The 24,852-nt window shown below is 45.6% G+C and overlaps 1 protein-coding gene across 1 annotated transcript in view; it reads right to left on the bottom strand.

Annotated features, from left to right (window-relative positions):
• The window catches only part of MAD2L1 (mitotic arrest deficient 2 like 1), a 74,115-nt gene extending 51,033 nt beyond the window's left edge, over positions 1–23,082 (bottom strand). The window contains exon 1 of the mRNA XM_086963098.1: positions 22,991–23,082. Within this exon, the coding sequence (XP_086819224.1) occupies positions 22,991–23,063 (73 nt within the window). The 5' untranslated portion in view covers positions 23,064–23,082. The remainder of the gene's footprint in view (positions 1–22,990) is intronic.
• Positions 23,083–24,852: the final 1,770 nt, after the last annotated feature.

The following is a 24,852-nucleotide window of genomic DNA, read 5'->3' as shown; positions in this document are numbered from 1 at the left end:
TGCACCCTTGGTATATGTCCTTGCATTAAGTGCAGCTATATGGCTTTCGTGAATTTACAAGAATTTATAGAAGTAGGGCAAGAAATGTACTCCTGGAAAATATTTCTGAACTGCAGTTTATCATGACTAAATATGCATGTGTAGATTTGCTCATACGAAAACCAGAGTGTTTGCAAGGTAATTTTCCCATGAACCACTTTTTTCCCCAACTCTGGAAGAAGGTTTAAGTCTGCCATTGTCAGGAGTAAATTTCCAACATCTCAGTATTGGAAAAGATTAGAGAAGAGTTGTTGAAACCCCTTAAAACATGCAAGTTAGCAGATTTGCACATACTTAAAGGGCATTCCATCCCTGAAACCATTGCTTACCACTACCTTCAGTCCCAGTATGTAGATCTGCAGAAACGTGGCAACATAAAGGGATTGCCAGCATTCAAGAACCACTATGGTATGAGCACTGGCATAATCAGAGGCTATACAAGCACTTATATAATGAGATTGCTGCCATAATTTGTCACCGTACCAAAGGGACAAGTGGATTTTGTTAAAGGACAAGTAAATTTCTGAAGCAACTTGCCCCATGGACAAGTAGATATTTTAATAAAATTCCACACCCCTGTGGATGTATTGCAGGCTACCACGGATTCATAGATATTTGCAGCCGCTATACCTCTGCTATAACGTTTAATGAACCAGCCACTTCTGGAGAAATACTGGTCCTTGATAGACCAAACTGTTGCAGGTATAAATATCTGGCGGGAAGATGGTCTCCCACGTAAACACAGGGCATGGGCACTATACTCCACCCTGGTAACCTAGTCCACTAGGAAAGTATGGGACACAGTAGCTGAAAAGGAGGCGCCTAACAACTTTTCCATCTCCGATGTCCCCAATTGTGGACAATCTTGATTTCCCCGCCGTGATGGGGCTCGGAGGCTTTCCACAGATGGAGAGCTGTGGTGCAAAAGTGCTAGAAATGGGGGTCTCTAGTTGGCAAGGGTTTGCACCTTTGTCCAAATAGGGACCCTTCTTCCTAGTCAGGTAAGGGAGTTAAACTTCTAAAATAACCCCTGCTCACCCCCTTAGTAGCTTGACACAAGCAGCCAGGATCATCTTAGAGGCAGTGTGTAAAGCATTTGCACATAACCAACAGTAATACAGTGTAAGCACTACAAAAGGACACCACACCAGTTTAGAAAAACATCCAATATTTTTATATACTTAAGACAAGACCAAAAACGATACAAATCCACAATACAGCACTTCATAATCTTCACTTCTCAAAATATGCTTTAAAAATAGTTCCTTGATGTCGATAGCTCCGTCTGGGGCTATCACGGCGACGTGAGCAAACAAATCCAAACGGTTCTGGCTGACCGCAGCGTCACGGGCCAGCTACGGTGTCGGGAAGACCTGCAAACAATACCTTTTAGAAATGCAGGGCGCCGATGACCTCCCGTTGAGCTTCCGAAAATACGGCGCCCACAGGCGTCGGACCAGGAGGTCAGTGCAGGAGTTATCGGGGACCTCGAAGTCACACGCGTTGCAGATCAATCTCCTCTCGGAGTCAGGAGCGGTGGAGTCGGTAGGCATCGTGTGCTGCGGGGCGAAGTGCAGCAGTGCGGCATGCAGTGCGAGCAGCGGCTCGTGGTGAGTCAGATGGCGTCGGTGAGACCAGGGTCACGGTGCAGGATGAAGGCGGTGCTAGTCACTATGCTGGCAGGTCACGGCGCAAGTAGCGTAGTCGTAGCATTATCTGCTGACGAACTGCAGTCAATGGCGCCGGCAGGCCAAGGCTGCGGTGCTGAATGAGGGCGATGTGTCGCGTAACTTTACGAGCAGTGCCTTCGAACCACGGTGCAAGCAGCAGCATCGATTTCAGTGTGGAGCGGCGTAGTCTGGGATACCAGGGCAAAGTCATGAAGCGAGGCAGAGGGCGGTGCCCACAAGTCGCGGCGCAAGCAACGGCTCTATGGCAGCACCAACAGACAGCATTTGTGAGACCGGGGTCGCGGTGTGGCGTTGCCCTCTGCAGTGCCCAGGCATCGTTGTGAAGCAGTGCGGAGCCCACAGTGCGCAGTGCAAGCAGCAGCTCAGTGGCGGCGTCAGATGGCATGGTCGGTGAGACTAGGGTCGCAGTGCAGCGTTGCCTTCCGCCTTGCAGCGTTGCCTTCCGCCTTGCCTTCAGGACCCGAAGTCGGCATAGTCTAGTTACTTTTCTTCTGTTGCAGCACAAAACACAGTACCCAGTGATGAGGGCAGAAGAGCTTGAGGTTTTTCCTGTTCCTGAGACTTCTTGAACAGGGCAGCAAGCTCTACCTCAAGCCCTAGTAGAAAAACAAAAGTGGATTGCAGAAAGTCCTGTCCAGTCCTTTCACTGTCCAAGATAGACTAGCCACTGCAGGCGCACACAGCAAAGTGGTAGTACCTCCTCACAGGTTCTCCAGCTCTTCTTGGCAGTATTCTTGCTCCAAAAGATCTCTAAAGTTCAGGGGTCTGGGCCCCAATATTTATATCCCAAAAACATTTGACCTCTTAGGCAGAGAGTCTGTGCTCAGCCAGAACCAGTTCTGCCCTCTCTGGTGTGATTACCTGGCAGAATGTGGAGACAGCATGGTCAGAGGCAGACCAGGCCCTTTGAGGGGGTAAGGAAATCTCCTCCCCCTTCCCCCATTGCAGCCCAGGTCTATTCAGCGCTTTCCTGACCCTGCCTATAATTTCTGGAGCCACTCCTGCTCCCCAGCCTTCTGTCATCCAAAACCCAGACAGGCAATGTCCATTCCAGCAGAGGCACACAGGATGACGGAGCAACAAAAGATATACTTCCTAAAAGTGGTATTTTCAAACAATGTAAAAATCACCTTCACTAAAAGATGCATCTTTAGATTCTGAGTTCAGGGATACTAAACTTTATTTTCCCACCTAGTTCCCAAGGCCAGTTATGTTTATAAGATGTTCTAAACAAACTTGACATTCTGTCCTATGGGGGTACAGGTAGCCTTGCCACAGTGAAAAACGAAATGGGCTTTAATTCACTATCAGGATATGCCACACACACACACCAGGGCATGTCCTACCTTTCACAAACACTGAACCCTGCCCACAGAGGTACCTTGGGTCTACCTTGGGGGTGACTAACCCATAGAAAAGGGAAGGTTTAGGGCCTGGCAAGTGGGTGCACTCGCCAAGTCAACATGGCAGTTACAAACTGCGCGCAGACTCTGCAATGGCAGGTCTGAGTTAGCTTTTTAGCGCTACTCACGTGGGTGGCACAATCAGTGCTGCCGGCCCACTAGTAGCATTTGATTTACTGGCCCTGGCACACTTTACTAGGGACTAACAAGTAAATCAAATACCCAAAGAGGCAACTAAGGCTTTCATACCAACACCACGTCATTTGGAGGTGGTATATGGATAATTTCCCTAGGGATGTGAAGCAATCAGTTGTTGATTATTGATGCGAGTCTTCCTACTCTGTTGTAGCCAAGATAGAACCTACGAATCTGACATGATTAATTCTGTTTGGAGCGGTGTAAAATTATGCAAGGTCAGATTTGGAAGACTATTTGGATTAAAGTATTTAGCCTTTTAGGAACTTCAGTATGGGGAGTTTCAGAGAAAGTTCTCATGTGTCATCAGTCAACCAGTGAAGAAGGTTCTCCAGCTCAATGCAAACTAAAAAGTAATCCCTCATGGTGGAACCTTCTGAAATACTGCATGGTATGATAGAATTTGAGCTGGCATTGACAATACAGGCTTGTTGACTCCTATTGTGCAAGAAAGAACCAGTCAAGAGTTACCATAAAACTTCAAATTAAAGCTGTAGAAAGAACCAGGATATGAAAAGAAACAGCCCATTAAAAAAAAAAAAAAAAACATTATAGAGGGTAACAATCTCAGTGGCAAAACCAAATGCAATAGGAAGCCAAATGGGCTGAGAAATGTATCTTCTTGTACGTGGTCAAGTTGGATGTCAGCATTTCATAAAGATAGTGACCAGTTTACATAAAATCCAATATCGTTTACACATGAGAATCCTTTGTCCAGTTTTGAGCAATTTGACAGCTGTTTAGCTAGGCTACCCTGGTATAGAGGGTTGGAATCAAAAATCAGCACCACCTCTAAATAATATAGAGCAGCCATCAGTGAAGTGGCAGCTGCTGAAGTTTCTATGTGGTGAGGTGTAAATGGCACCTGAACTGCATTAATCAAGTGAAACAAATAGTGTGTCCATTCCAGGCAGGGCATTTTGTTATCAATTTCCGAGTAATCTTGCACCATGTATCAAACTGTTGCACATTCTATATGGACAAGTTTACATCGGACCAGAAACTGTGCCAGTTTACTCTACCCAAACGTGTCCAGATTTTGCAGTGTTGCACATTCTATATGGGCAAGTTTACATCATTATTATTATTATTATTATGTTTCTTATATAGCACCTGAATCGACCCCCGAAGGGGTATCTCCGCGCTTGCCTTGGGAACCCGTCCTGGCTTTTCCCTGTGAGATAGCCCCTACAGGGCATCCCCAAGGTGAAAGCCAGGCATCCCGCCGCGAGGGGGCCGTTGTGGAGATTAAGCAAGCTTAATGCCCAGAGTTGCAGAGTGTGAACCCATGATTAGGTCAGGCACCGAAGCGAGAATTAACGAGTCCATGGACATTTGTGCTCAAGACCCTGCCGCGTCGGGAATTGAACCCTGGTCCCGGGTCTGACCTCTGCTTCAGGGTCTGCCTGCTCTAACCAGTGAGCCACACTTATCCACCGGCCATCGGCCCAGAAACTGCACCAGTTTACTCTACCCAAGCTTGTCCAGATTTTGCAGTGGTTATACATGTCCGAGTCAGATGAGCAAGCCTAAGACTAAAAGGTTTTAGAACCACCAACTAACCCAAGGAGTTGCACACAAGTGTAACTGAGAAGGAATGAACTAAGAATAGAGCCTTTGATGGCAGTTCTCTTGCTAAGAATACGCCAGGTCCAAGATCCTGAAAGGAGTTTTGCTGAGAAAGCCCTGGGGGAAGATAACCCTGAGCCTGTGGAAAAAACAATGAAAGCATCTTTAAGGAATGATTGCCTGCTAGTGATGTTTAGATCCCACCTGCTGAGATCACTGGTGGGAGCAGATCAACTTGGTTTGCTCCGCGAAATGGTCACCTGTAGCAACCTTTATTTATTTTTATTTTGAAAGTTTTATATAGCGCGAACAAGATCTTTGCAGATAACAGAGCGCTTTACAAAGGCATCAATGAGTGGTAGGGTGGGTACACGAGGGAGCATAGTTAGGAAGGTAAGGTAAGGTCAATGCAAGAAGTACAAATCGGGGGATCAGGAACAGTCAGGTAGGTCAAAAATACAAGTAACATGTGCATAGGAATCAAACAAATAGTACAAAACGACGCAAAGTCTTAAAAGCTCAAGAGTAGTAGTTCAAGTGTATTTAGCCATGAGGATAGCTTTAACTTCTTTTTTAAAAAGAAGAGTGGAGGAGATCAGTCTGGTTTCAGGAGGGAGTGAGTTCCAGATCCTAGGCGCCATTCCTGAGAAGGAGCGTTTGTAAGTTTTTTCCTTCCGGAATCTTCGAGGCTTCAACAGAAGATTGTTTGTACTTCTGGTGGTTCTGGAGCCGCCGGATATTGCCAACTTCTGAGTGAGGTAGCAGGGTGATTTCAGGTGAATAGCCTTGTGCGTCATGCAGGCAATTTTCAGCTGTATTTTGGCTTCAAAAGGTAGCCAGTTCAGGGATTTAAAGTCAGGGGAGATATGTGAGTTTTTTAGATCCAGTGATGAGTCTCGCTGCCGCATTTAGTGAAGCTCTTAGGGTGCTGTTGTAGTTAGGGGGAGACCACAGAGGGCGATGCTGCCGTAGTCTATGCGAGGGATGACTAGTGGTTGTACTGCAGTTTGGAAGTCCTTGGCTGGGAGGAAGGGTGTAAGTTTCCTCAAGGTATTTATTTGGAAGTTTGCTCCCTTAGTTGCCTTGTTGATATGCTGCTGCATGTTGAGATTTGCGTCAAGTGCTATGCCTAGAGATTTTGCTGAGTCCACGATGGTCGGTTGGACATTGAGTGCAGTTAGGTGCTTAAGCCAGGTTTGAGTGGTGGAGATTTTCGCGGGAGGAGAGATTAGAAGGAACTCAGTTTTCATAGCATTGAGTTTTAGGTGGTTATCGGCCAGCCAGGATTGGGTGTTTCTGATCGTTTAGTTCAGACGCATAATGTCTTTGAGGGATTGTAGTTTGAGATATAGTTGCGTGTCAACAAGGTACATGTGAAAGTGAACATTGGATGTTTGTAACAAGGTGGTGAGAGGTTCCATAACTAGGTTGAACAGGGTAGGGGATAGGCAGGATCCTTGGGGGACACCTAACGAAACAGGTATTGGACCGGACATCAGGTTGTTGCTCTTGAATTTGAGATCGGTTGTGTAGAAAGGAGGTGAACCACTGAAGAACAGTCCCAGAGAGGCCCATTCTTGTGTTTAGAAGTTCGAGTAAGCTCTCATGTTTCACAGTGTCGAATGCTGAAGAGAGATCAAGAAGGATGAGGAGGCATGTATCATTTTGATCTAAAATTTAGAGGGCGTCGCCAATTATGTGAGTCATAGCAATTTCGGTGCTGTGCCCTGCTCGGAAGCCTGATTGATGAGGGTGGAGGAGATCAAACTGTTCTATGTGCTTTGTCAGTTGTAGTTGAACGCATTTTTCCAACAGTTTGGCGAGAGTAGGAATGTTGGTAATCGGACGGTAATTGTTTAGATCAGTGGGGTCGGCTGTTGGTTTCTTTAGTAAAGGTGTAACTTGTCCAACTTAGAGGGAGTCAGGGATGGTTCCTTGTTGAAGTGAGCTATTGATAATTTTAGTCCAGAGTGGGAGGAACAAAGGGGTGAAGTCCTTTACAGCGTTAGCAGGAAGAGGGTCAGTGAGGTGATTGGACGGTTTCAGGGTGCTGAGTAGTCTGCCAAATTCTTCTTCAGAGTAAGTGTCAAAAGATGACCATGTCGCATTGTTTTTTGGTTCATTGGGTGTTATGCGGTGGGGTTTGGAGTAAAGGCTTGCGTCAATGAGGAGATCGCTCCTTATGTTGTCAGTTTTTTGGTTAAAAAAAGCAGAGAAATCTTCACAGGATTGTGCATTGCCCCACATGTCGATTGCTTGTGGTTGTTCCTTGGATTGTGATCGGATTAGCTCAAAAGTTTTCTTGGCCTGTTTTTTGCTTGGTCGAGCTTGAGTCTGATTTACTCTGATTTTGAGCGTTTTAATTTTCCTGAAGTATGCTTTTCTCTTTTCCTTCAGAATTTTTAGGTGCAATGCCGACGGAACAGATCTCCAGGTGCGCTCTGTTACAACAAATATGAGAGGCACATCAGGGCATATGGGAACAAGAGTATGGGGAAGCATGCTTACTCACCCCTTGCCCATCACCAACTCCTTAAACAGTAGGGAGCACACACCTGCTACAACCTGCAAACCTTGGCCGGGGTATTTGGACATTGGACTATATATCAGATAGTACATATTCTCCTGCTATGTACATACATTTGTGACTGCAAGGTTATTGTCCTGATGCAGTACCCTGAAATTTGTGCCATCTGACATGGATATTCCGGGGTACTTCAACTCTCCCAGCCACACAAAAAAGAGCAGGTATGCGCTAAGTCTGATTCCAGTGGGCTGTGCTCATTTCCATGGGCACCTACAACAAGTCTGCTTGTGGCCAATCTTATGTGGAAAACCCTGGCGGGTGCTCAGTTTCTCGATTGCCCCCAAAAGCATCACTATGTCATCCCTGGTTACTACTGGATTGTATACAGTTGTTTCAAAGAGCAGTCACATAATATTTAGCTTCAAGGTGATATAAGACACCATTGTGGCCAAACGTCAAATAGGGAAAACATATGGTAGTATATACACACACACACACACACACACACACACACACACATATATATACACACACACACATATACACATTAACCCACACACACATATACACACACATTTACATATACACACACAAACACATACATATATACACACACACATACATACACATACATATATACACACACATACACACCAAACACGTTGGTGTGATAGACTTTGGATCTGTGCCAATAAAATAAGTTCCTGAATGCGGCGCATTTTGTACCAAAAAACAAACCAATATATATACATATACACACACACACACATTCTATATAGTACAATAAAAATAAATTTAACTCTGGAGCCAGGCTGGCCATTCGCCCATCTCTCCCTTTCTTGAACAAGTCTTGTAAATGTGGAAACTCTTCTGAATTAACGAGAGTCCTAAAAACTTGGATGTTTACACACATATGACTATGTTCTAGTTTACAAAAGGAGATGGACGGAGCGCTGAAGCTTTTCAAACACTCAGCCCCAGTCACAGATCTGGGTTGAATTTATCATCATCAACATCATTAGCTCACTTCGACACCCCCGGTTCAGACACAGCTATATGCAAATATGTCTTGACCCTGTGCCTCATGGGGACAGTTCAGCCCGAACTGCCAAGCCATGTCTTTACTGGACCGGAAACAAGCATCCTGGGACCGGTTTCGGGCTAACCGCCCTCATAAGCCAGGCTAGCTTGAATCCAGTGCCAAAGAGAGCAAGGGACCCACGTCTGGGCATACCCTGACAACTTAGGACAAACAAAGCAAACACAAGGAGATGATGGACGAAGCGCCGAAACTTTTCATACACTCACCCCCAGTTCTAGTTTAAACCAATCAGATCAGTGTGCACAAAATGAATCTCAAACTAAACAGACAAGACCCTTCACAAAATGTACGTCCTACCACACGCTCCAAAGAAAAGCCGAGGTATTCGGTCCTAATCCGCCTAAGCAATCACTTCAGGGGAGAAATCTAATGCATGGTTTCAATCCTCTCCCTGACACTAAGTGGGCAAAGATAAATTAAAAGGCTGTTTCATGAATTGATGCCTAAGCCTAAACCTTATGTGACTTAAGAACCCACCAAATGTTAGAGAAACCTTCAGGTGTGTATCACACATCCCCAGTGAAAATCCAAAGTTTATAACTAACCACTGGACAGATTGATAAAAAATAAATTAAAAAAGACAAAATAAAAATGGAACCCTGCACTACGGCACAGGGTGTCTAGAATATAGCTGAAAATAGGAGTGCTTCATAACCACAAACGCAGTTCAAAGCGGTATTTACATACTGCAGTTACTTACCACATCAGTGATACTTCTGGATTTTATGATTTCGGTTTTACATTTTCTACATCAAAAGTAACTAAATATGTTTATATTGATAACCACGACTAGAGTGTGCGATTACTGCGCCCTACTGTATTCATGCTAAAATGCAGTTCACAGATATTTTCTAGGAGTACTATTTCTTGTCCTACTTCTATAAATTCTTGGGAATTCACGAAAGCTGTATTGCTGCACTTAATGCAAGGACATACAAGAGGTGGACTTTTGAGACTCTTAATTGGGCCCCTAATTTGATGTGGCTTTGACCAAAACCATGTGTGCTTATTAAAATTGTGTCCCTCTCTGCATAGGCTGTATTCACTGAGTGACAGCTTCTGCTCCTTCAGAAGGAGCATATCGGCACACAACGTAGTTTTGTTCAGTGCCAGTAACTAATGCGGCAGGGTGTGCTTTAAGACCAACAACTATTTTTGCTTTTTCCAATGTTGGTTATAATGGTGAGGGCCCGGTAGCTCCCACACCAATAAGGTTTTACAAAAACCATGCCAAAACAAGTCACACATTGACAAAACTAACAAGCATTTGCAATGCAATAGGTCTTGCATTAATTAAGTTTGAGCTATTGGCATTGCTAAATATTGCAACACAGATTGCAACAAAAGTCTATAAATTGTAGGCCAAAAACATGTGTATTTATTTTTGTAGCAATGGTGGCATGCTGCGCTTTAGATGAATATGTGTAAGTGTGCCATACTGCGATTGCTACAATAGTTCATTGTGGACGCGTTAACAATTGATGTGTGCACTGATGACTGGCGGTGTGTGTGAATGTAGAAATTGTGCGCTGATGGCTGGAGGTGTGTGTGGCTGGTGGTGTGTGTGTGTGCCTGGTGAAAGTGTGCACCGACGGCTGGTGGTGTGTGTGTGCCTGGTGAAAGCGTGCACCGACGGCTGGTGGTGTGTGTGTGCCTGGTGAAAGGATGCACCGACGGCTGGTGGTGTGTGTGTGTGCCTGGTGAAAGCGTGCACGGATGGCTGGTGGTGTGTGCGCGTGCGGTTGCGCGCGGGTGGTTGCGCGCGTGATGGGTTAAAGCCAAGGCAAGGTGGCACGTGATGGGTTAAAGCAAAGGCAAGGTGGTAATGGACATGATGATGGGAGTAAAATGGTGCCTAATGTTACTTCTGCACCCGAGGATTTTGGTAACTAAGTCAAACAAGAAGTGGTGCAGAAAGGATAGCAACTAAATGAATACACCTCAAATGGCCACACCAACGGGGGGCACTTTTTTACGGTTCATCAGATTAAAAGCACATATAGAAGCTGTGATTGTGTGCAGTTTTGTAAACTTGCTTAAACGCTCCCTAAAGTTGGTAGTAGATATGCCCCAAGCCTAACATACTCGTTGTCACCTTAAAAGCGGCTTTGGCGTCCAACTCGGAGGTGTTTCAACAATCACAGACCGGTTTGGTTGAAGAGTAAAGGAGCAAGAGGGGTAGTTGAAAAGCACGAGGGGTAATTGTAAAGCGCAAGGGTTATGTGAAAAGCACGAGCGGTAGTTGAAAAGCGTGAGAGGTAGTTGAGAAAACATTCATAAGCTATCCTCTCTCAAAGCAGCAAGAGGGGTAGTTGAAAAGCACGAGGGGTAATTGTAAAGCGCAAGGGTTATGTGAAAAGCACGAGCGGTAGTTGAAAAGCGTGAGGTAGTTGAGAAAACATTCATAAGCTATCCTCTCTCAAAGCAGCTTCAATTAGTTCTTGGCAGTGCTTACCAACTGTGCTGTTCCAGTGTTCGAGCACTAAGAGAGCGCTGCACATTCTGGTAATAAGAGGCCCGTCTTCTACCTGGAGTGTGTGGCGCATGGCAGGACCGTGCTTTAAAATAGAGGCACTGTCTCAGCAGAAAATAACCAACAAAAATGACAGTAGGACGGGGGTGCAGTAACTGTGTGAACAGCTTGCTTTATAACTAACAGTAGTCTATGAACTTGCTAAATCAGAGTCCATATCCCAGTCTGATAACTCCGGGATTGCCTTGTGTAAAAAGTTGACCACAAAAGTTCTGGGGTAGATGCCTTCTTTCCCCTTGGGTACACCGAAAAGCCTTAAATTATTGTGTTTTTCAGAATCTCTATTTTACTCTGGAAAAGCGCCATATGACTCTCCTGCTGCCAGACTGTTTTAATACTCACAGACCCAACTTCTTCCACACTTGCCACTCATTGTTGAAGTTTTGCCATCTCAGACGAAAGTGCGGCAACCCTGCTGGTAACTTGCGAGAGAACCTGGTGCATCGCTGCATTGTCCGCCTTTACCTGTGCATAATAGTCCAAAGACTTCATCCGATGTATCTGGAGAAATTGAAGGATGGTTGACAAAGTAGTATCATTAGTGCCTGATGTATCAGCATAGTTAGCTTGGCCCATAGCATTAGCACCAGATCTAGTCACACAAAGAGAGGGGCCGCCAGGGGAGTATTTATCATTGCCTAATCTGGGAGAGACGGTTGAACGGGAGCTAGGGATGCATCCATTTGACACATGATCATCCTACCTGGGCAGTGCGGTTTGAGGTTGTAAAGCAGGGCCGATATTTGACATCTACGAAATCAAAGCATTAACCTCACGTTTGGAGGAAACCCATTTAAGCGGAGGGCTATCCTTTGAACCAGTTAATGAGAGAGTTGAAACAATATGGTCCGATTGAGTGTCAATGTGTTGCCCATATCGATTTTTTTAATTAGTCCTTTTGCTCTGGTTTGTTCCTTACCTGGGACCTCCCTAGCGCCATTAATACTGCTATCCAGAAGCTCAATAGCCGGGGATGGTTCATTTTCTACCCCCACTTCCGGTCTTAGGTCGTGTTTTTTATCTTTAATTTTAGATGATTCAGCTATGTGATCATTCAAGGCCATCAAATCCCCATATCTCCGAGTCTGATCAGTTGTCCCACTATTGCTGCCAACCTAGCTAGAAGTATATAAATTGTATGAAGCAGGTTTCCAAGCTGTTACTGCCCACTTCAACTTGCTCAGCTATTTCAAATATCACTAGGGATTGAAGTCCGCCATTGTCATTTTCTACAAAGTTCAGCAAAAAATAGTGACCCGCCCCCCCCACCCGCACCCCACCGAGGAGAGTGCTGACGAACGGACATCTGCAGTCTTTTTTTTTTTTTTTAAACATCACCATAAGTGCAGGAAACATCTTGCCCCAACTTCAAGATCGCACCAGTTGTCAAATCCATGAAAGGCTCTATCAGTAATTTTCTTAGTGCTTTGAACCGCGTTCAAGAGCACTTCCAGCATTGTAGAATCTGTTGCGTCCACTTTGCCCTTACTGCAAGCCTGCCATGTTGCCAGACTTGAGCAGTTTAAGTATGGGCCGCCGACCCAGGAGTCGGAAGCCATAGCAGATGTTGCCTCGTGGGCCAGTTCCTCACCTGTAGTTGCAGCCCAAGCAGTGCGGCCCCGCTTCTTCTACTGCATGGCCCGGCACTTTGGTGACATCACTGGTTTTTGATCTTGCCAGGAAAGAGCTGCTCTGCCAGCGAGCCGACGGCCCGCGCCTGCAGCAGACAGCATCGCAGGATAACAGAGCTAACACTGAGTCCTCAAGACGAAGCTGCCAACTCCACTGAAAGGATGTCCGGTCCAGAGGAATTTTGTCTGGAACTGCCTACGGGGCTGAAACCAACCCCGAATTAGGTAAGCGAAGCGGTATGGTCGGAGCGGTCCAAGAGAGTGCTCGCCACAGTGGGATCAGCCCGCCATCTTAATTTCTCCCACCTTGCAGCGACCTAAACAGTGGTAGGTAGGGCCGACGAATTAAGCTTTAGAGTCAGAGGAAAAACTGTCTGATCTGGGATCGCAGCTGTAAGATTATCTGTGTGCACAAAAGGCAAACTTTATTACAGCAGCACTGGATGGGTTCCTATACTAAATAGCAGCAAGAGAAACGGATGGAGACTGCAGGTGTGGACACGCTGGTGAAGAAGGAGGTGGAGTGAAGTGCATGAAGCAGTATTTATTCCACCTCTTAGAAATGGATACCTCAAAAGCAACGAGGCCAACCTGTGACCCAACGCATTCATGAGTTATTATGGGAATGTCCTTCCCTTGAATCCACGGGGTGGGCTGGGAGGGTGACTCAGTGAGAGAAATGGATAAAAGTCCAAAAAATGCGGATTCTCTCGGAGACAGGGTGTAGCATAACTTCTAGAGCTGTCGATTTTAGAACTGGGAAACTGGGTATAAGCCTCAGCATAGACCCCCATGCCTTCAATAAAATAAAAGCTAGCAAACTTACCTTGAGGAGCAGCTAACAAGAAAAAAAAATGTATATGAAACATATAGCACGGCGCGAGCCTCAAGGGTACCAAAACCATGTAATTAATTAAAGTATGTTAACAAATGTATACACAACTATATTCTTGTGGACATAAACCAAGACAGACTGAATTAAAATATTAGCATAGCGCATCTAAAGTAAACAACAAGAGCAGAGCGGCCGTGAGGAAAGATCGAGCCCTCAGCAAATGAAGCAGTGAACACGAAGTAAACAAAACAAAAATACTTCTCATTACCAGGCAGGCCAACAAAAAAAAATAATGCTTTAGAAGTTTCCTAAATAAACTGATGAGTAATAGCACTTTTAACAGGGGTAGCCCTCATGGGAGGTTACAAAATTATAAAAGGAGACAACTGATCATATTAACCAAAGAAAAGCAGCCATTTAAGGAGCCAATTAGAAAGATGGGTGGGCTTAAAGCACATATTCTAGATACAGTAGGTCCCGAAAGACTGCATGCGCTGCCTACGTGAGACTGAAAGATGCAGCACTCCCCACAACATGCCTGACAGCAAGGGTCTTCAAACAGAGAGGGCCCCCCCCATCAGGGGGGAGCTCAAGTGATACACTGCTTTTAATGCACTTAATCACGTGATTACCACTTGACTCCCTCACCTGTGACGCTCTACACATCGCGTGCTTCACTGGTCCACAGCGGATTATTCCGTTTATGTAGGGGGAACTGACGCACATCGGAAGCGATATTAGCAGCTTCCGTCAAAACGCTACGGAGGTCAGCAGACTAGCTGCACACCTTGCCCATAAAAATCAGATGCCTGCCTCAACGCGCAGCGGACGCGCGCACCAAAGGTAAGCCCGTCTGCGCCTGGACCAGGCCCAGGGCCACAACCCCTGTCCGTCACTTATCAAATGCAGGGACAAGATTGACATACTCTAATATTACTCTCTTCAGCCGCAATAAAACAAATCCAAAACATCCCTGTCATCAGCTCGACCTATCCAAGGAGTTCAGGTCATGCCCTCACTGCAACACAAAGCTTCCCTTCCCGAAAACAAAAGGTGTGCACCAAAGATAATCATTTGCAATGCACTATGTTTCGCATTAATTAAGTTTGAACTATTGACATTGCTAAATATTGCAACACCAATTGCAACAAAAGTCTATAAATTGTATGCCCAAAAAATGTGTTTATTTTTTTTGCAATTGTGACATGCTGCGCTTTAGATGAATATGTTTAAAAGTAAAGTGCGCCATACAGCGATTGCTACTATAGTTAATTGTGGATGCTTTAACAAATTGATGTGTGCACTGCCTGCTGGTGGCGTCTGTGTGCCTGGTGAAAGCGTGCACTGCCGGTTGTGTGCTGCGGTTGCGTGTGTGTGTGTGTGGTTGCGTGTGTGTGTGTGGTTGCGTGTGTGTGTGTGGTTGCGTGTGTGTGTGTGGTTGCGTGTGTGTGTGTGGTTGCGTGTGTGTGTGTGGTTGCGTGTGTGTGCGGTTGCGTGTGTGTGCGGTTGCGTGTGTGTGCGGTTGCGTGTGTGTGCGGTTGCGTGTGTGTGCGGTTGCGTGTGTGTGCGGTTGCGTGTGTGTGCGGTTGCGTGTGTGTGCGGTTGCGTGTGTGTGCGGTTGCGTGTGTGTGCGGTTGCGTGTGTGTGCGGTTGCGTGTGTGTGCGGTTGCGTGTGTGTGCGGTTGCGTGTGTGTGCGGTTGCGTGTGTGTGCGGTTGCGTGTGTGTGCGGTTGCGTGTGTGTGCGGTTGCGTGTGTGTGCGGTTGCGTGTGTGTGCGGTTGCGTGTGTGTGCGGTTGCGTGTGTGTGCGGTTGCGTGTGTGTGCGGTTGCGTGTGTGTGCGGTTGCGTGTGTGTGCGGTTGCGTGTGTGTGCGGTTGCGTGTGTGTGCGGTTGCGTGTGTGTGCGGTTGTGTGTGTGCGGTTGTGTGTGTGCGGTTGTGTGTGTGCGGTTGCGTGTGTGTGCGGTTGCGTGTGTGTGCGGTTGCGTGTGTGTGCGGTTGCGTGTGTGTGTGTGCACGGTTGCGTGTGTGCACGGTTGCGTGTGTGTGCGGTTGCGTGTGTGTGCGAGGCAGCCAGCCACCCTGCACCAGCTGCTGAAGCCAGCAAGTCACTCTGCTTCACTGCACTGGCACGATGAGATGCCATTTGCTGAAGGCAGCCAGTCACCCTGTCTCGTTGCACTGGCACGATGAGATGCCAGCTGATGAAGGTGGCCAGTCACCTTGCTTCTCTGCACTGGAATGATGTAGGTTCACAAATGTTATCACTTTATTCCTCCCTGGTGTCCTTTCAAGTCTTTCTTCCATCCCCATCCTCACCATGAGACTGAAAGACTGAGATGAAATGAGTGACTGGTTGAGAAAAGGACAGCCTCTGCTGAAAGGAGGGACAGAATGACGAGGGGAGAGATAGCCCGTGTAGTACAGGATGGCAGTACCACTAGAAGACCGTGGCAGGAGGAGTCCACTAAGAAGTCGAGAGCTTCTAGTGAAAGGAGGAACGGAGTGCCTCGGAGAGGGAGAGACAGCGAATGGGGAGGGCAATTAGGAGAGACTGAAGGGGTGAAGTGAATGGAGGAGACCGGTAAGAAGCAGAGACTCTAGTGAAGGAAGGGGCAGGGTGACTAGGAGAGTGCAGAGACAGCCTAGAGTGGTGGTGGGGAGTGACACAAGGATAGACTGAAAGGCTGAGTTGAAATAAGTGACCAGGTTAGAAACAGAGAGCTTCTGGTGAAAGGAGGGGCAGGGTTACAAGGAGACAGGAGAGACAGCTGCGAATAACCGGTGGGCAGCATGCCACGCCCCAGCTTCCGAGCCACAGATCATAGATCTATTGCATTGACATTGTGAACTTCCCACTTTAGCAGCTAGAGCGGGGTGCGGCTCTATATGTACCTCTTCTGTCTGCAACTTGGCATACAACAGGCAACTTTAAAGCAATAAAGAAAAAAATATGGGCTAGTAGTAGAAAAGGGGGAAAGGATGGATGAGCAGGTGAAAGAATGGGTTGATAAAAGGATATATGTATGAGTGGGTGAAAAGATAGATGGATGAATGGGTGAAAGGATGAACACTGAGTGGGTGAAAGATGAATGGGTGGCTAGAAGGATGTGTGGGTGGGTGAAAGATGGATGGTTGGGTGGATAGAATAATGAATTAGTGATAGGATGGTTGAATAAGTGGGTGAAAGGATGGATGGATAAATTGATGAGGATGGTGACATGAGTGGGTAAGATGGTGGTTAGATGAGTGGGTAAGATGGTGGTTAGATGAGTGGATAAGAGGATGGGTACATGTGTGGGTGAGAGATGCTTTGCCCTGGATGGCCTGAGTGGACTGTTGGCTCGTTGCAGGAAAGTGGTATTCTGTAATCAGACATTCCAGCGATAAGGAAGCCAGACTCTCCTATGACAACTCCCTGAGAGATGAGTTTCGCAGAACAGAAATGGTGACAGGAATAATTTGCTTTCAGTTTGACTGCGACTTGTTGTGTATTGGGTTTAAATTTAAAATGGAACTAGAGATTTTCAAATAATACCAGGTGAATTGTTTACTGATGTGGATGAGATAGGGGTGGAAGGGGTGAAAGGCAGCACATAACGACTACAGAATGATCACAAGTTTGTTTGAGGTCAGTGTTAGCATCGCAACAACAAGACTGCTTTCAGCGTACAACTCAAGGGCGGGCGGGGCGAATGGTCGAAGGGTTTTCGGCGGTTCCAATATACAAATATTAAAATCATTTCTGAAGCTCTTTAAATACTGCAGATATTGTTATGGTTATTGTTGTACCTGCACAGTAGGCATTAGTTAACATATGCCTGGCTGGCGTGATGTTGCCGCAGAAAGCTTCAGAGAAGAGTCAGCTTACGGCTCTTTTTTAAGATTCCGCATTAAAGTGCCACTGTAAAGCATTTCGCTTCTCTATTTGGCTTGCGACTAATGGGGAACCTCATTTAATTGACCATAGATACCAAACTTCCAGGATGTTGGTCACAGGGGAACTATTTGTAATAAGATGTTTGCGCTATGGGGTAATTTAGTTAACAAGCTAAATCAATTACAGACAGAAAATAAAATATCACTTCTAAATACATCTGTAACACCTATATAATTTTCTATTGCCTAGTTTTCATAAATTTCATATTTTCATTGATGTTTCATAAATTTCCATCTTTAGACAATACAAAATAAGTTGCATGCGTAATTTTTTTCATTTAAATAGATGTTTTGGCTCCCTCTAGTGACTACTGAAAACAAACGCGGATATAGGCATTTTGCTATATAACAGTACAAAAAAATATCAATCCTGAACATTCCAACAAAATAGTTTTCAGCCGAAAAATTAAGACACGCGAATTCGGATATTCATTGACTTAACGCCCCCTTCTTGCTTGGGTCGCTCAAGGCAGACCAGACATTCAGGAACATATTAGAGAACTTTGAATGGCAACGCTTTAAGTGGATGCTGGTGCAGTTGGTCTGTAGTGACCATTTCTCTTGACACACTTTGGACACGTGTGCCATGCAGCACTGCCTGCCGGTTTCATGCAGTGGATTGTGTTATACAAGCAGACATATCAGACTGCCCTAGGGTACAGATACTTACACTTCAAAAATAGGATTCACTCGTTTATATGAATGTACCAGCACTGGAACTGGAAAACTTTACCCCTATAAAATCAGTTTGCACGCCAGCCTTCCTCCGACTCTTGCAGATAACCAGAAACGGGTGTGGGCGGGAGGGATAATAGCGAGACCGGGAGGGGTGAGAGGGATGAGAAACTGAAAAGCCGAGACAGATAGAAACGATCAGAACGAGAGGAGACGAAAGTAAAGGAGGAAGGAAAGGGTTTGCACGCGAATGGAGTGGGTGGGGAATCGGAGGAGGGTAAAAGGGAGGAGTAAAATTGAGGGAGTAGATATTAAAGATAAACACGGAGAGGGGATATGAAGGACAGAGATCGTTCAAAGGTGGCTGGTGAAGGAGAGTGACCAAGAAAGGTTGAAGAGGGAGGGGAACCCAAGCATGAATAGAGTGGGAGGAAAAAGAAATTGAGTGTAAAAGAAGACAGAAAACAAGGACTGGGCGAGAGGGGGGGGGGAAAGCCAGCAGGAAGGGAGGGGGTGGCAAATGGTGAGCATTTCGCAGCTGCTTTGATGTTCTCAGTGGCCCCGCGGCTCACTGAGAACATCAAAGCGGACGCGAAAATGCTCCCAAAGGCTGTAGGCGGACAAAGGGTGCGCATGCTCTGTGCCCGATCCGCCTACAGACTTTGGGAGCATTTTTGAAAACCCCCTTACTATACTCTCGCAGAGCAACACATGCACGTTAGCTCAGCGAGACCTAATAATCTCATGTGGGCAAACACCAGCCCCCAAGACATTCATAGGGTTGCTTAGGAACACCCGCTCCCTGTTAAAACATAACAGACTTTGCAGAACTGCTGACTGCACACAAAGTAAACATGGCTTTCGTCACTGAGACCTGGTCAAATAGCACCTATGATCTTGACTTGGCCCTAGCTATTCCTCAAGGATTTACAATTACAAAAAATGACAGACAAGACAATCTGGGATGAGGATTAGAGATCATAACCAACTCTGGACGTGAAAGGCTCACCGGCAAGAAGTAGCTCTGACTGCGAAGTACTTTCATTTAGAATCACCGTAAGCGCTAACTATACCTTCAACGGTACACTACTATATAGACCTCCCAGCATGAAAAGTAAAAACAAATTTGAGGAAATCAGTCCAATAAGAGAAACAAGCACTAACTCAGAACTACTGCATACTAGGTATTTTTAACTACCACCTCTAAAATGTATAAGACCACAGCATCATTAATAGAGACAGTGGCCAGCGCATCGCTAGAACAGAAAGTCATGCATCCTACACATGATGCCGGTCATACTTTGGATGGATTATTCACATCCAATCCCCCATCTTAAACTACAAGAGGTCCTGCCAATTCAATGGTCAGACCATAGAGCCATCCTGTTCACAGCAACCACCACTCATCACATTCCCAGCCCACACATCACATAAAATAATTAAAGGATGGAATTGGCGGAACATAGGCCCACAGCAGATGCAATGAACTTTAGCATCCACTAAACCTGATCTCAAATCTGAAGCAAACCTAGCAACAAGTGGAAAAAAAGCATCACCAGCAAGCGCACGAAGAAATGTAAATGTACATGGATTTATATAGCGCAAATCACCGAGCGGTTTCTAAGCGCTTGCTTAGGGAACCCGTCCTGGTATTCCCCTGTGAGATAACCCTGGCAGGGTATCCGCAAGGTGAAAGCCAGGCATCCCGCCGCGAGGAGCCGTTATGGAGATTAAGCAAGCTATTGCCCAGAGTCGCAGAGTGTGAACCCGTGAATCGAGTAGGCACCGGAGCGAGAATTGTCGAGTCCATGGACATTTTTTTTTAGGACTCGACCCCGCCGAGCCAGGAATTGAACCCTGGTCCCGGGCTGACCTCTGCTTCCAGGTCTGCCTCCTCTAACCAGTGAGCCACATTTCTCCAAATCCGAGCCCTGGTACTGTAACTCCTTGCGCAAACAGAAACAACTCTGCAGAAAAGCAGAGACACGCTGGAAAAGTAATTACACAGTATCCGATAAAGCCTTATACTCCCTATCACTGAGCACCTATGAAAATGTAATACTGGAACAAAAAAGCAGCTACTTTTCAGATAAAATACAACAGGCATGCAACTCCAGCAAAGCACTATTCACAACATTGAAGGAACTAGTCAAACTTCCCGAACCACAAAAAAAGGAATTCTGCAACCAAGTTGCAGGGTACTTTAAGGACAAAGTGCAAACCATATTCGAATCCCTCACAGACTGGGACGACGGCATGGCAGTCACTCCCGATACAGCCGTACCATGCCCCACCAAGTTATTGGACTCCTTCGCTCTACCTAATTTAGAACAAGTCTTGCTGGCTATCAAATCAAAATCCGCAGCACCCTCAGAAACCTGTCCACCCAGCATATTTCACATGGCACCGCAAACTCTGTATACTTTTCAAAGAAATCATCATTTCAGGGGTCTTTCCAGACACATTGAAAAAGGGTGTTAATTCTTCCTTTATTGCAACAACCCAATCTAGATCCCAGTGATAATAGCTATTACAGACCAATAGCAAGGATTCCCTTCCCGGCCAAGATTTTGGAAAAAATACTTAACTTCCAACGTACGACCTTCATTGCCTCAGCAGACTTGTTGGATTCCTCTCAGTACGGCTTCCGACAAGGGCATGGCACAGAAACTGCCCTGATCATGGCAGTAGAAAAGGTCTGGGCAACACTGGACACAGGTGCCAAAGCTGCTTTGATCCTGTTGGATCTATTGGCAGCTTTTGACACCGTGAACCATAACATTTTAACCAAAAGGCTCCAAGAGGTAGGAGTCAAAAACGCTGCTCAAAAGCTGATCAAATCCTATCTGAACAACAGATATCAGCGACTCCTGCTAAGAGCAGTTCACGCTGCTGTGAGGGGTGCCGCAGGGCTCCTCATTAAGCGCCACCCTGTTTAACCTTTATGTGACCCCTCTAGCTCATTTCATCAGGCAATTTGGCTTCACACTAATATCTTACGTGGATGACACCCAAATTGTGGTGTCCATTTCATGTGGTGTCTAATGGATGGGGACAAATTGTCTAAAGCTCAATGGAACCAAAACAGAGGTCCTCCTATCGGGATCAGATACCTCCTTTTGGTCACAGAACGGGTGGCTCCGCAGTATAGGAGCTCACCCTACACCAATAGACAAAATGAGGAACCTTGGCATCATTTTTTACGACAGCCTGACCTTCCAACACCAGGTCAACAAAGCGGTCTCCTTGGTGTTTCCAACATGCCCTATACTTAGGCCTTCAAAAACACATGGGAAAGCTTCAGCAAGCACAAAACGTGGCCGCCAAATTGCTGCTGGACACTTCCAAATTCCAGTCCATCTCAGAAAGCTTGAAAATACTTCACTGGCTTCCTAAGAAGAAAAGAATAGATTTCAAATCCCTATGTCTGGGGTACTAAGCTGTACACTGAAATGGGCCAGCATTCTTGAAACATCTCCTCAGCTGGTAACATCCACCTAGATACCTACGTTCAGCACAGAGCAAATTCCTTCAGACACCAAAATTTTGAAAAAGCTTGCTGGGGAGGAAAAAGCTGAATCCTGGGCACAGTGAAACTTTGGAACTCGCTCCCAATAAATATTAAAAGCTGTCCAACTTTGCTCAGAATCAGAAAGCTACTAAAGACCTGGCTATTTACAAACTAACACACTCCTTTTTAAAATGAACTCTCGCATTCTCCTCCGCAGAACACCTAAACGTCCTGGGCATTTGTGCGCTACATAAATCCTACAATCAAATCAATCCAATGGGGGCACCGGGCTCTGACAAAAAGAAGCATTATGCGGACAACAGTGCTTTGCTTTAAGTCCGAACTGAATGAGCAACAGTAATCTCTGTAATGAGCCATTACTAACATCTTGTCATTAACATCCTAGCTGGGAGTATGTCGTAAAGTAAGGGGCTCCAAATATTCTCTCAAACCACCCCCCATTTATAATATTCACCCCATTTCTAATAGTTACACTGTGGATATTTTTACACGTTCGTAAGACATGCCTGACCAGAATAGTATGTTTGGCAATTATGTATTTGGTTGCATTTTTAAAACGGTGATAGAATTGACATGCAATGTTGAAATGTTTTATAAGTTGAAATATATATGTTTAAATAATTCGAGACCTACTAAAACATGGTCAGCTTAATAGAATAATTGTGATGGGGGGGGGGGTTCATTTTATTTTTTCACTTAGGAGAGCAGCATTAAAGTCTGAAGACCACCCTGTTGCAGAGTAAAGCGGTTCAGGGATCATGTGACGTGCAGGTTGCACAGATCTTTTCTATACTCGCAGCAGACAATTAATCGCGTGGCCTCTTTTACTGCATTTATTTTACGGATACTGGAAAAAGCAATGTGAAAGTTAGTAGCAGATGGCTGGTAAAGTTTATCTTACCGGGATTGTAACTTGAAACACTGATTTTACTCTCACATATGTATGTTGCTATTGCATTAACGTTTCAGACTCGTAGTCATACTTGAGCCTAATCTACACATATTTGAGCTCATTTCAGCAGCATAGTCAACCTACGACGCAACCTTACGCTGCCAACATACAAAAACGCCTCACGCTGAGAAAGGAAGCAGTTGTAACTTAAATCACACAGACCAGCACATGCAGGAAGTTGGGGGGTGAGATAGGCAGTTTGGAAGGCCTGTACCTAGAGCTTTAAATGACGTTTAGAAACAATGCAGCATCAAGCGCATGCCTAAAAGCACAGCAACTTGAAATCTAGAACATCTCTGAAGGACAGCGGTACTAGATGAAGCAGCGTGTGGGGTACTGCGCCCGTGAGGGGGACGAAGCCCTACTCACAGAAGAATTCGGCCACGATCTGCGCGCTGCCCTTCAAAGTGATGCCCTCCTGGACAAATTGCTGGCGCGACATTTTACCGATCTTCTTCTGTACAGAGCGAGAGCGCGCCGTACTGTTCAAATAAAATCTCGCGCGAAATCCCGCCCCCTAAAACAGCTAAGCCATGTGACCCTAGAAACAAAAAAGGGACATGGTACGGCTGTGCCTCAATTCCAGCCATCATCCGAATATAAGAAAGATAAATATGCAGTGTCCAGTTTAGTTGCGCAGAGATAAGATTGGAGGAATGCTGCAGCTTTACGCGTTTATAAAACTAAAGGTTTTACTCAGAATAAATTCTGGTCCGTAAACGGACTCCTTAGAAAAAGGGTAACATTTCTTAAAATACATGAAACGTGTCTCTAAAATAAAAGGCTGTAATATCCTAAAGGTACTTCTAAGATAATACATCATTTTCTGCCTTTGCTTGGTCGTGGCTTGTAACAAACGCAATATGGCACAGTCCAAGATGGCCACCATACTCGAGCCTCGATCTTGCATTAAATTGCAATTACTACAATGGAAGTCAAATGGGGAATTTTCATTCTCCCGATTTGTTATTTTAATTCTCGCAAGTCCCTGTCCTAAAATGTTGGCATGTATGCTATTGTACCAAATGTAGTGCAATGTTATGGTCCAGAAAATGACAAGGAAAGAACGTAAACACACCTGAAGCACTCACTTACCTACATCCCTTTATTAATATGATCACCCCTCCATACATACCAACATTTCAGGAGAGCAAAGTGGGAGATAAAAAAAAAAATCGGGAGAATGGGGCCTTGAATCGGGTTACTGGCATGTATGGGCTTTGGAAGTGTGCTGCTGTAGGATCGGACATTTGAAACGTAAATGCACGTTTTTTTCTTACCTTACAGAAGCATGGAACATATATGGCAGGCAGAGAGGGTGTTGCAAGTGTTGGGCACTGGCCTGGCAGGTTGTTGACAGTGCATGCACCCCCCACCCCCCTGTGGCAGCCCAGGCTGAAACAGCTCACCCCCACCCCCCCCCCCGCTCACCCCACCCCGTCCCCCAGTACTTCGCAGGTTTTTAAAAGACGATTCCCATTTTAATGACGCTTTGTTGGTTTTTAACCCCTTCGAGAGCCCCTGCATTGCCACTCTTTGCTGGAAGAATTAGCACTTTACACAATACCAAGCCCTGTCAGCTGAAACCCCTTTGGAATCGGGTTTTTGCTTGTAGGAATCGGGAGGCGGGAGACTAGCCTTCAAATCGGTAGTCTCACGCCAGAATCGGGAGGGTTGGCATTTCCGCCCCTCTTTTGGGTTACCAACTGGCATGGGTGCAAATTCAGGACGGTCAGTGTAAAAATTCAGGACAAAGGGTCAAAATTCAGGACAAAATTTTGGGACAAAACCTAAGTTTTACAGACATATCAGAGGAGGTGGCACAATAATATATAAGTGTAGCATTCCTATCTCTATGTTGTTGCTTTCTTTCCTCTGTGTTCCAATAGAATTGTTATGGTTCATGCTTGCCCCAATATTCTGTATGATGTTGGTGTACAGTTATGACTAAGGATCTGTTGGTGGTGGTTGTTTAAGCTGTCTCCTAAGAATAAACTATCTTTAACCAGAACATCTCCTATTGTGAATTACTTCACAATTTTGGCGACGATCGGGATCGAGAAGAAAAGAAAAGAACCCTCTTTCTTCTAGATTTTTTTTTAATCTGGAAAAGAAGTTTGGAGACAGCGTTCACCTTTGAAGGTATTCTTTTCTCTTTTATTTTCTATGTGTAAATTGATTGCACCAGCGGCAGTTTCTCCTATTTCATGTGCTTTGATTGCACCAGCGGG

Source organism: Lissotriton vulgaris, chromosome 3_1 (assembly GCF_964263255.1).
Source record: "Lissotriton vulgaris chromosome 3_1, aLisVul1.2, whole genome shotgun sequence".
Taxonomy (NCBI): domain Eukaryota; kingdom Metazoa; phylum Chordata; class Amphibia; order Caudata; family Salamandridae; genus Lissotriton; species Lissotriton vulgaris.
This window is presented reverse-complemented; position numbering and strand designations above follow the sequence as displayed.